A 12,027-nucleotide genomic window follows, 5' to 3' on the forward strand; every position below is an offset into this window, starting at 1 on the left:
AAGACCATGATGCTGGGAAAAACTGAAGGCAAAAGGGGATGGCAGAGGATGAGATGGCTAGATCGTGTCATGGAGGCAATGAACATGAATTTGGACAAACTCCGGAAGTTAGCAGTAGACAGGGAGGCCTGGTGTGCTGTGGTCCATGGGGTCACAAAGAGTCAGACATAACGACTGAACAGCAAGGAGGTCAGTGGGATCTTCTCTCAAGTAAATCTGCATAGGATTGTGCCTTTATGATGAACAACTGAGGGTGCAATCGGAACCACTTATATCAGTGCTTTCCAGCACTGACATAAGGACGATGTAGCTCTGAGGTAAGGGAACAAACATTCCCTTACTTTGAGGAGGCCTCCATGAGTGACACCCAACTCCAAGATGCAACACATGTCCCATTGACACTGCTATGCCAGTGCTGGAAAGCACGGACAAGGGTTAAGATTGTGCCCTCAGATAATTGGAATAGTGATCAAATGTCTCTTTCCAGTGAATTCCTGCATGGAAATAGCCAGCTCACTGAAAACAAACCGTAGTTCAAAAACTACCCATATTTGGTGTTGATCTGTTTGCACAGCTCCATTTTATTAAGTGTTCCATATAACAATTCTTCTCAAACTGTATAATGGACAGGTTGTGGTGCTAGTTGTGAAAAATGGTGCTGGTGGTGAATAGGGTGGGGTGATTCAAAAAAGAACTCTTCCAGTTCATAAATTTGGAAAAGGTTTGGGTGATGCCATTACCGCTTCACTTTGCCAGTCTTCAGTGTTGACTCTCTTCACTTTCTCAGGCTTAGGGCACAATCCTAACCCTAATCCAAATCCTAACCAGATTAAGAAGGCACAAGACATTTGCGCTGACCCGAGGGTGTTGCAAACATGCCATAAGGTACATTTGTGCAGACTCGTGGAGGCCAGCGCATGGAGTTGCACTGGCCTCCCTATGCTGGATCCAGGTTGCCGGATCCAGGCCTGACAGGGTAAGTTTGTTTCGGCTGAGCTTAGTCAATGGAGGGATCTGAGGGGGCATGGGGAGGGGGTAGGAGGCAGGGAGGAGGTGTTTCAGGGCAGGGAGGGTGAGCAGGCAGGCATTCCCAGGGTGGATGGGCAGGCAGGGAGCAGGAGATGGGACCAGGATCTGGCAGTGATGCCAGAATCCTGACCCTGTTCCCAGGTGGCACAGGAGACCTCTGGCCACTCTGTTCTGCTTGGATCTGTGCCACCTCATCAGGTGGCTCAGTTCAGAGTACACCCATTGGGGCCAGTGCAGCATGACATGGGGTAAGGGAAACATTTTCCCCTTGCCTCAGATTGTGCCACTTCTGGCCCCACATTTGCGCTGGATGCAGCGGAGGCCCCCTGGCCTGTCTACTCCAGAACAAGTTAGGATTGCACTGTTAATCTGTTGGTGGTGGAAGGGAGGGCTTTTGGAAGAGTGCGCCTCACGCTTTAGGCCCCAAAATATTTAGATCCTACCTGATGACTAAGGCAAATACTAGAATGGAATTATCTGCCTGTGACATGTAGGTCCTCATCTATGGAAGTTCCAAGATTTAAACAGTGTTTAAATCACTGGGATGAGTTGGAGCATAAGAACGTAAGAAGAACCCCCTGGATCAGGACAAAGACTCATCTAGTCCAGCTTCCTGTATCCCACAGTGGCCTCCAGATGCCTCAGGAGCACACAAGACAACAAGAGAGCTGCACTCTGGTGCATCTAGTGTTTTGAGGCATTCTGAAGTTAGATGTGACAATTTAAATCTGTTGAGTTTAACAGGATTTAGTCACACCCAATTGCACAGCCAATCACTGGATTGTAGCCATGGGATTGAGAAGCATCCGAAGAGCAGCACAGTTCAGCTGAGGCTGTAGTTTGCTCTCTTTTCAGCAAGACTCACTGAATGCAGTGGGAAGTAAATGCACTTCAGATCAGGCTATGTAAATGAAGTTGGGATTCTCCAATGTTTATCTGGAATATTTGCCCATTCCCTTCTCTGACTTCTTCATTTGCTCCCATTCTGCAGGAGAAGACAGAACCTTATTTCATTGGGATCTTTTGCTTCGAGGCTGGCATTAAAATAGTTGCTTTGGGATTCGTTTTCCACAAGGGCTCATACCTTCGCAATGGCTGGAATGTCATGGATTTCATTGTGGTCCTGAGTGGGTAAGTTTTCTCTTTTTCTGAGAGGAGGCAGTATATGGTAGTGGTTTCCAAACTATGATACATGGCTTCCTGGGGAGCCAGAGAAACCTTGTGAACTGGCACCCTCATGAACTGCCTATGCAATGTATAGGATTGTAACCCTATAAGGTTAACCCTATAAGGGGAGCAGTGGCCAATGACCCAGTAGGTTAAGGGAGTCACCAGTTGAAAAAGTTTGGGAACCACTGTGGAGTTAAAAGTCTTGTGATGTGCTTTGAATGCAACAGAGTAAAGGACAGATGGGAAACTGCTTGGTTCTTCCCTGCAGCACTCCAATTTGCCCAGCTTTATCACAAAGAAAATGAAGAGGAACATGTCTCTGGGACTTCCGGTTTTGTGGGAACTCTCATTCATCATTATTGGAGTACTTAAAGAAGTGTGGCTGTTCTGAATGTGACAATGCAAATTTAGCAGAGCTGTTGTGGGCAAATCACTGATGTTCTGATTATTTACTTGTCTGGGAATATGTCAGGTGGTGTGGAATATGGTGGTGGTGGTAATGCTTGTGTCCTAGGAGTACACAGGGGCTGGCTAAGGGAAGATGCTTAATGGAATTTCTAGTTTTACATTTGAACTCACAGTTGGGGGAGTCCTGTGTTTTCATCAGCTTATGGGTCTCACTCCAGGCTACATGCAAAACAGAATGTCAGCAGCCTTTTAAAAATAGATAAGGGTACAGTGGTTTCAGGAGGAGGAGATTTGGAATAGGGAAGGAGAGGAACTTAATTCTTTCTCTGCCCCTCATTAACCCCCCAATTGAAACCAACTCTTGAGCACAGATGCAGTTGCAATGCAGACCCGAGGTAAGGGGAGAAACATTCCCTTATCTGGAGGAGGCAACTGTGACTGCCTCTCCACTGCAGGGTGCAGTGCCAGCAACATGCGGTATGGATGCAGAAGGTGAGACAGCTGGGGTTCTTTGAAAAGCTGGGGTTCTTCGAAAAGCGCCACTGCCGCACAAAGCTGTGAGCACACAAACAGAACCCATGCACTTGGAGCACTCGGAGCAAGCGTGTGGGCTGTGTTTGCTTGATCACAGCCATGGTGACAGCACTTGATGACAGCACTTTTTGAAGAATTCCAGTGGGGCGTTGCTGTCTCCCCTTCCACACCCACACTGCTCGTCCCTCTGCAGCACATGGCCTGTTGGCACACTAGTATCCATTCTGGAAATTTAGTTAGGATTGGGCTGTGAGTTGGCTTCTCCTTCCCCTCCCTGCAGGGTTCTGTGAAGACTTGTGAAGTATGTGTTCACAAGGCCACCTCCCCTGCCTACTGCTTCTCTGCTCTATATCATGCCTTCCCAAAGCTATTTTAAAGAGGGGGGGGAAAGACATTGGGGTTTTCTACATGTAGCTAGAACTTTAGCAGATATTATTTCAGAAGTTCATTGTTGTAAACTGTGGCCAGAAAAACCCAAACTGATCTCAAACCTATTTTCCAGGTGATGTTTTATTGGGGGATAAGGTGTGGCCAAAGAACATCCCTGGTGACCTTTACACAATTGTCTTCTGGAAGAGAATAATGCTTAACACAATGGGTGCATTAAGGGCAACATTGTTGTATTATTCACATTGAGAAGTTTGTGCAGTGCCGGTTACATCCTGTGCCTATTACTATCTTAGGCACCAGTGTTTCTCATACTTCTCAGATTTGCTCTCCTCATCTCCCTCTTAATGTCATCCATCTCCTGGGCAGGCAAGCCCACAGAATTTCCCCACACAAGTTTACATATATGCAGTCCAATTCATCAGAGTCTATTGGGGATTATTTTCCTGAGTGGTAACAAGGTCAGCATCCCAAAGTCAGGAGGGAGCATCAGCCAGGAATGGAACAGAAGAAAACTGCGTAGTCTGAAGGAAGCAGAAGGCCACAGGTTTGAGAAGCAGCAGCTTATGAGCAGATGGGCCACAGGCATGCGGAGTAGTTGAAGGGAAACAAAGAGTGTGATTCCAGAGACAGCGTGTGGGGCAGTGGCATAGCTAAGGAGATGCAGGGGGTAGCAATTGCACCAGGCAACAAGCTTTAGGCGTTAACAAACTGAGCTTGATACTAGTGGCGAAACTTGTGAAAACTTTGGAATTCTCAAATAATATAAACATGTTAGATATCATTCAGTGTGGAATTTAATGCAGAATGCAGTGAAACAGAGACAAAATATCTCTATTCTATCAAAAGTTATAGCCAAATAACCAGAAAATAAAAACACATCTGCATTATGTTACAAAAACTGAATTTTATTAACTCAAAACTGACCAATGTGCCTGATTGTTCTGACAGCCAATTAGGTGTTGTTATGATACAGCAGGGAACCAATAAGATGTTAATATGAGGGAGCCTGGGGGGAAGCGGCAGAGCAAGTGGGTGGTGAGCTGCTGGGGAGATTTCCCCCCATTTTACTTTTTACAAAGCCCGGGTATGACGTCACTTCCAGGGCATCATTTTAAACTCAGCACCGAGCTACACAATCATTAGCTATGCCACTGGGGGGCAGAGTGAAGAGCAAGAACTGAACCTGGCAGAACCATTAGAAAACAAGTTGCTCAAACTGAAGGGCAGGCCTGACAAAGTCATGTGGCACTGCATTGCCCTCTGAGTCCCCTGATGGGGTGTGCTAGCTGAGGGTTGAACTGTAACAATGGATTATGTTAAATAGGGTTGGATTATGTTGAAGAGTTGGATTGAGGGTCGTACTATACAATGTGATCGGATACAATGGAGGAAAGAGTGCCTATACCTTTAACCATTGTATAGAGAGGCGATTTTGGCAGGTGCAGCTTTTTAAACCCTTACAAGTTGAGCTGCATCTGCCAAAATTCCCTCTTCTATATAATGGTTACAAGTACAGGCACTCTATCCTCCATTGTATCTGGTCACCCTGGTTCTATAGCAGGGGTCTCCAAACTTTTTGGCCAGAAGGCCACATCAGTAGTAGTAGAAGTAGTAGTAGTAATAATAGTAGTAGTAACTTTATTGTCATTGTGCTACAGCACAACGAAATTTATGCACCTTTGAGATAAAAGCATAAATATATACTACAATTCCAACCATCACACTCTACACACTCACCCACACATTCTATACAACATGCATCATAATATAAAAACAGTGTAACAGACCATAATGCCCAGGAGCATGGTAACAACTATATCGCCTTATTCAACGTAATTATGGCTGTGGGATAAAAACTGTTCAGGAATCGTGTGGTGCGTGCTCTAATAGTTCTGTATCGTCTCCCCGAAGGCAACAGTTCAGAGAACTTATGAGCTGGATGGAAGGGGTCTCTAAGAATACTATGTGACTTCTGCAGTCAGCAAGATGTCCTCCAAAGTTGGTAGATGAAGGTTGATGATGTGCTGCGCGATCTTAATAATTCTCTGCAGAGCTTTTTTGTCCCCTGCAGAGCAATTTCCGTACCACACCAAGATATCAAAGGTTAGGACACTCTCAATGGTGTAACGATAGTACACAAGCAGCTGCTGTGACAAATTTAACCTCCCAAGCTTCCTCAGAAAATATAACCGCTTTTGTGCCTTTTTATCAACATGCAGGTGTTAATAGTCCATGAGAGGTCCTCTGTGATGTAAATACCTAGGAATTTGAAACTAGCAACCCTCTCCACCTCCTCACCATTTATGTATACATCCCTCTTTTTCCGGAAGTCAATTATAAGTTCTTTAGTTTCTTCTGCAATCCTCCATTAGCCTCATCCCTGCTCTCCCTCTGCAATTCCCAATTACCCACAATCCCCTCGCTCATCAGCCTGGGAAGGCAGCTCATCTAAGAGAAGGAAACTCTGACCTCCACTGCCTTGTGGCTACATCCAGTTATGGAAAAGGCTTCAGGAGTCAACCTCGAGGCAAAATCCGGAGCCGGAGTCCCTGAGGCAGTTCATGGCTGAACACAGTCACGTTCTGGCAACTCTTGCAACACCGCTGGAACCAACCGTATTGGCTTTTGCCTTTCCATTGGACCATTCCAGCGACGTGGAGAGGGGGGATTTGCTGCATGGGTAAAAGCCTATCCTCCATACCTTCTTTACCCAGGCTTCGCGCACTGAAGAGGACACTCCAACTTCGCCATATGGCGTTGGCACAACACGGGAAGCAGCAGTTTACCGGTTATAAGTCTTCGCTCGATTGGCATAGAGCGTGATGCCAGGGGCTGCTTCCGACGGTGGGAGAGATCATTGCATCTCATTGGGCAGCTACCACCTGCCTTAAACTGGGCAGTTCCCAGCCAGTAAGGTGTTGCCTTGCCACGGTCCATTAACCTCACGGGGTGCGTGGGGTTTAGGGTGAAAACTGACAAGCGGATCGACAACTCTGCACCATGCAACAGAAAACAGAAAACTCCTGCCCTAAAGCTGGGCACCTGGAATGTAAGGACAATGACACCTGGCTTCTCTGACGACCTGCAAAAAATAGACGACGCACGCAAAACAGCTGTCATCGACATGGAGCTGAGCAGATTGCAGATGGACATTGTCGCCCTTCAAGAGACCAGGCCTCCAGATTCTGGATCTGTCAGGGAGAGAAATTTCTCATTTTTCTGGCAGGGAAAACCACCAAACGAAACCAGGGAACATGGCATTGGCTTTGCGGTCAGAAATACCCTGCTGAAATCCATCATCCCACCTACGGTGGGAAGTGAAAGAGTTTTGTCCCTGCAGCTCCAGTCATCAGCAGGACCTGTCACTCTCATCACTGCTTATGCACTGACTCTGTCGTCTCCAGCAGAAGCCAAAGACAAATTCTATGATGACCCGGCCACCACTATCAAGATGACCCCATAAAAGAGCCATTGTTCATCCTCGGCGATTTCAATGCTAGAGTTGGTGCTGATAACAGTTCATGGCCCACTTGCTTAGGTCAGTTCGGCACTGGGAAGATGAACGAAAATGGCCAACACCTGCTAGAGTTTTGCTGTCATCACGGTCTCTGTATCAGCAACACGTTCTTCAACACAAAGCCCCAACATAGAGTCTCTTGGAGACACCCAAGATCAAAGCACTGGCACCAGCTCGACCTGATTCTCACCAGATGCTCCAGCCTTCCCAGCATCAAGATCACATGCAGTTATCAGGGTGCTGCCTGCGACACTGAGCACTCCCTGGTGTGCAGCAGAGTGAAACTGCAAACAAAGCGACTGTATCACACGAAAAAGGAAGGCAGACCTCGCATTGATACCAGCAAGACCCAGGATCAGAGAAAAGTGGAGGAATTTGCACGAGCGCTTGAGGAATCTCTTCCAGGCCCAGCCGACGCAAACGCATCCAACAGATGGGAACATTTCAAGAATGCCATTTACAACACCACCGTGTCCATATTCAGCAAGAAGACCAACAAGACGGCAGATTGGTTTGAAGCCCACTCTGAGGAGTTGACACCAGTCATTGAGGAAAAGAGGAGAGCTCAAGCAGCATAACAAGGCCTGTCCCAGTGAGCGCAACCTGCAGGTCCTCCGAGCTGCTCGCAGCAAAGTTCAGCAGACTGCCAGGAGATGTGCTAATGACTACTGGCTCCAGCTCTGTTGCCAGATACAGATAGCAGCTGACACAGGCAACATCAAGGAAATGTATGATGGTATCAAGCAGGCCCTAGGTCCAACACAGAAGAAAATTGCCCCTCTGAAGTCTGCAACAGGCAAGGTCATCCAGGATCGGGTGCAGCAGATGGAACGCTGGGTGCAGCACTACTCTGAGCTATATTCCAGAGAAAATGTAGTCACCAGAGAAGCGCTGAGCAACATTGAGTGCCTGCCTTTGCTGGAGGACCTTGACAGTGAACCAACCCTAGAAGAACTTCATGTGGCCCTGGACTCCCTTGCCTTTGGCAAGGCACCTGTAAAAGACAGCATCCCTGCTGAAGTCCTAAAGTGCTGTAAAGAGATCATCGTCACTGAGCTGCATGAAATCCTCTGACTCTGCTGGAGAGAAGGTGGAGTACCTCAAGACATGAGGGTTGCAAACATCATCATGCTGTACAAGAACAAAGGCGACAGGGGTGACTGCAACAACTACTGCGGCATCTCTCTCCTTAGCGTTGTAGGAAAGCTGTTTGCCCGAGTTGCACTAAAGAGGCTCCAGGTACTTGCAGAGAGCGTCTATCCAGAATCGCAGTGCAGATTCCAAGCCAACAGGTCCATCACTGATATGGTATTCTCCCTTAGACAACTGCAGGAGAAATGCAGGGAACGACAGCCACTCTTTATAGCCTTCAGAGATCTCACGAAGGCTTTCGACCTGGTTAGCAGGGACAGCCTCTTCAAGATTCTCCCCAAGATCGGATGTCCACCCAGGCTCCTCAGCATCATCAGATCTTTCCACAAGGACATGAAGGGCACTGTTGTCTTCGATGGCTCCACATCAGACCCCTTTGACATCCAAAGCGGAGTGAAGCAGGGCTGTGTTCTTGCGCCAACCTTGTTTGGGATTTTCTTCACTGTCCTGCTGAAGCATGCCTTTGGAACTGCAACAGAAGGTATCTATCTCTGGACCAGATCAGACGGAAAGCTCTTTAACCTCTCCAGACTGAGAGCAAAGTCCAGCTGAAATGTCTGCGTGACTTCCTCTTTGCCGACGATGCAGCTGTCACTACCCACCCTGCCAAAGATCTCCAGCGGCTCATGGATCATTTTAGCAAGGCCTGCCAAGATTTTGGACTGATGATCAGCCTTAAGAAAACACAGGTCATGGTTCAGGATGTGGACTCACCTCCCTGCATCACAATCTCTGTGCATGAACTGGAGGTTGTGCATGACTTTGTGTACCTTGGCTCAACAATCGATACTCTTTCTCCGATACCAGGCTAAACAAACACATTGGTAAAGCAGCTACCATGTTTTCCAGACTCACAAAGAGAGTCTGGTCCAACAAGAAGCTGACGGAACATACCAAGATCCAGGTTTACAGAGCTTGCGTCCAGAGTACACTTCTGTACTGTAGCGAGTCATGGACTCTTCGCTCACAACAGGAGAGGAAACTGAATGCTTTCCATATGCGCTGCCTCCGACACATCCTCAGCATCACCTGGCAGGACAAAGTTCCAAACAACACAGTCCTGGAACGAGCTGGAATCCCTAGCATGTATGCACTGCTGAAACAGAGACGTCTGTGTTGGCTCGGTCATGTCATGAGAATGGTTGATGGCCGGATCCCAAAGGATCTCCTCTATGGAGAACTCGTGCAAGGAAAGCGCCCTACAGGTAGACCACAGCTGCGATACAAGGACATCTGCAAGAGGGATCTGAAGGCCTTAGGAGTGGACCTCAACAGGTGGGAAACCCTGGCCTCTGAGCAGCCCGCTTGGAGGCAGGCTGTGCAGCATGGCCTTTCCCAGTTTGAAGAGACACTTGGCCAACAGACTGAGGCAAAGAAGGAAGGCCCATAGCCAGGGAGACAGACCAGGGACAGACTGCACTTGCTCCTAGTGTGGAAGGGATTGTCACTCCCGAATCGGCCTTTTCAGCCATACTAGACGCTGTGCCAGAACCACCATTCAGAGCGTGATACCATAGTCTTTCGAGACTGAAGGTTGCCAACTAGACAGTTTTTTTGATGTTAAGTGAGAGATTATTTTCTTTGCACCACATCACAACTCCTGTACCTCCTTCCTATAAGCAGACTCATCATTCCCGCTAACAAGCGTCTGCAAATTTTATAATTTCATTGGTGTGGTGTGATGTGGTACAATCGTTTGTATACAGGGAATAGAGGAAGGGGTTCAGCACACAGCCTTGGGGAGCTCCTGTATTTAATATCAGAGTGGAAGAATGATAAGAGCCCATCCTAACTGACTGTGGCCTATTTGTCAAAAAGTCCTTTATCCACAGACAAATGTCTTGCTGTATGCCCAAACTAGTCATTTTAAAAAACAACCTGCTAGGTAGAATGGCGTTAAAAGCAGAACTATAATCTACAAATGACGCAGGACTGTATGTAAAACAATAGAGATGGCATCATCAGTCGACCTATTACTCCTGTATGCAAATTGACAAGGATCCAAGGTGGGTGGAAGACTTAATACCAGCCTCTCAAAACACTTCATAATTACTGAAGTTAGAGCCACAGGTCAATAATCATTGAGAGAAGCAACTATTGTCTGCTTAGGAACTGGCACTATAATAGATGTCTTCAAGCAAATAGGGACAGAGCACTGTGACAGAGATAAATTGAAAATATTTGTAAATACTTCAGTCAGTTCTGCAGCGCAGTCATTAAGGACCCGTCCCAGAATTCCATCTGGGCCAGCTGCTTTCCGGACGTTAATATTCTGTAAAACCCGTCTTACATCATCAGCCTTGAGTCTTGAGCCTTGAGTCCCTCTGGAGAGAAAGGCGGGGTAGAAATAAAGTTGTTGTTAATAATAATAATAATAATAATAATATTAGGCTGCAGGACAAGTGACTGACCATCAGTGGCTGCAGCTGGAATGTTGGTGGCTGCTATCTCCTCCTCAAACCGGCCAAAAAACTGATATCAAATTTCTGACACAGTGTTGTGGGCTGGAAAAAAAATTTAAATATAAAATTTAAATAAATAAATTTGAGGAGTGAATAAATGAATGAATGGGCTCATTCATTCAATCTCTCTGGCCCTCAGTACACCCTCCAGATGCAAGTAGAGCACAGTTCCAGTCATGTTCGGTCAAGTGAGCCAGAGAATTTCAGGGGATGAGGGGCTAGCCACGGGCTGGATAGAGGCTTGCTACAGGCCACATCTGGCCCCTGGGCTGGGGTTTGGAGACCCCCTGGTCTATAGCATTGTTCAGGGGATGCCTCTGGGTCTGCAACTCCTTAATCGTAGGCAGTGTGTGTTAGTTCAGGAATTAAGGTGCTGATGGTGCTATGGGAATTAAATAACTCTGGCCCATTACACACTGCGGTTGAAGGAAGAACTTGTGGATTGGATCTAATAATGGTATTGCAAAAAGACTAGGGCATTTCCAGATAACCTCCTGGAGCCAGGTACAGCACAATCCTATCTTGCGCTGAAACAGACAGGCCAGGAGGCCTGAGCTGTATCCAGCGCAAGATAGCTGCCCAAAGTGGCTCAGCCAGAGGTAAGGGGAAACTCTTCCCCTTAACCCCGGGTAATCCACTGCAGCCCCAATGGATCTCCTCAGGCTTGCGCTGCCTCAGGAGGTGGCATAAGTCCAAGGAGAGCAGAGTGGCTTGCAGCCACTCCACACTGCTCTGTAATGGGGGCTAAGATCCAGCACATCAGCTGGGTTCCAGCCCCGCCTCCTGCTCCCCACCCATCTGCCTCCGGGACTGCCCTCGCCGCACCCCAGAATGCCTGCCTTGTGCCTCCTCCCCACCCTCCCCAGATCCTTGCATTGGATGAGCTTGGCTTATGCAAGCCTCCCCTTGTAAGTCGGTGCGGAAGCTGGACTCAACCTCCATGGGCCGGCACACATCCCTGTGCCAGCCTAGTCGACTCTCGAGGAGGTGCAAATGTATATGCTATCATATGAAGTTGATACAGGTGTTTGTTGTGTTTAGTGTAAGGTCATTGTTCCCAGTGAGCATACACTTAGCAAATGAGGAACTCGTATGATCCTGAAGAATAGTAACATTTGGTTGGAAATGATATGTGTGTATGTGTGAGAGACTTCTCCCCCCCCCATTTTTAAATAGTACCTCTACTGATAACCCTAATAAAATAATTTTGAAAGCTTGTGTGATCCTCCACATGATGCTATATGCTGTATTTTTCCTATTCCCTTTTAGGGAAAGCATCTGTTAAGCAGCCCTTACTAAAATAATATTTGAAGATTCACTCCCTTTTTCATGAGCTCAAGCTGGGTAGGACTTTCCATGAGTTTG

At 47.3% G+C, this 12,027-nt stretch overlaps 1 protein-coding gene across 1 annotated transcript in view; it reads left to right on the forward strand.

Annotated features, from left to right (window-relative positions):
• Nucleotides 1–12,027, forward strand: part of CACNA1E (calcium voltage-gated channel subunit alpha1 E) — a 360,216-nt gene that overhangs the window by 56,541 nt on the left and 291,648 nt on the right. The window contains exon 3 of the mRNA XM_066623540.1: nt 2,021–2,160. Within this exon, the coding sequence (XP_066479637.1) occupies nt 2,021–2,160 (140 nt within the window). The remainder of the gene's footprint in view (nt 1–2,020; nt 2,161–12,027) is intronic.

Source organism: Tiliqua scincoides, chromosome 4 (genome assembly GCF_035046505.1).
Source record: "Tiliqua scincoides isolate rTilSci1 chromosome 4, rTilSci1.hap2, whole genome shotgun sequence".
Lineage (NCBI taxonomy): Eukaryota > Metazoa > Chordata > Lepidosauria > Squamata > Scincidae > Tiliqua > Tiliqua scincoides.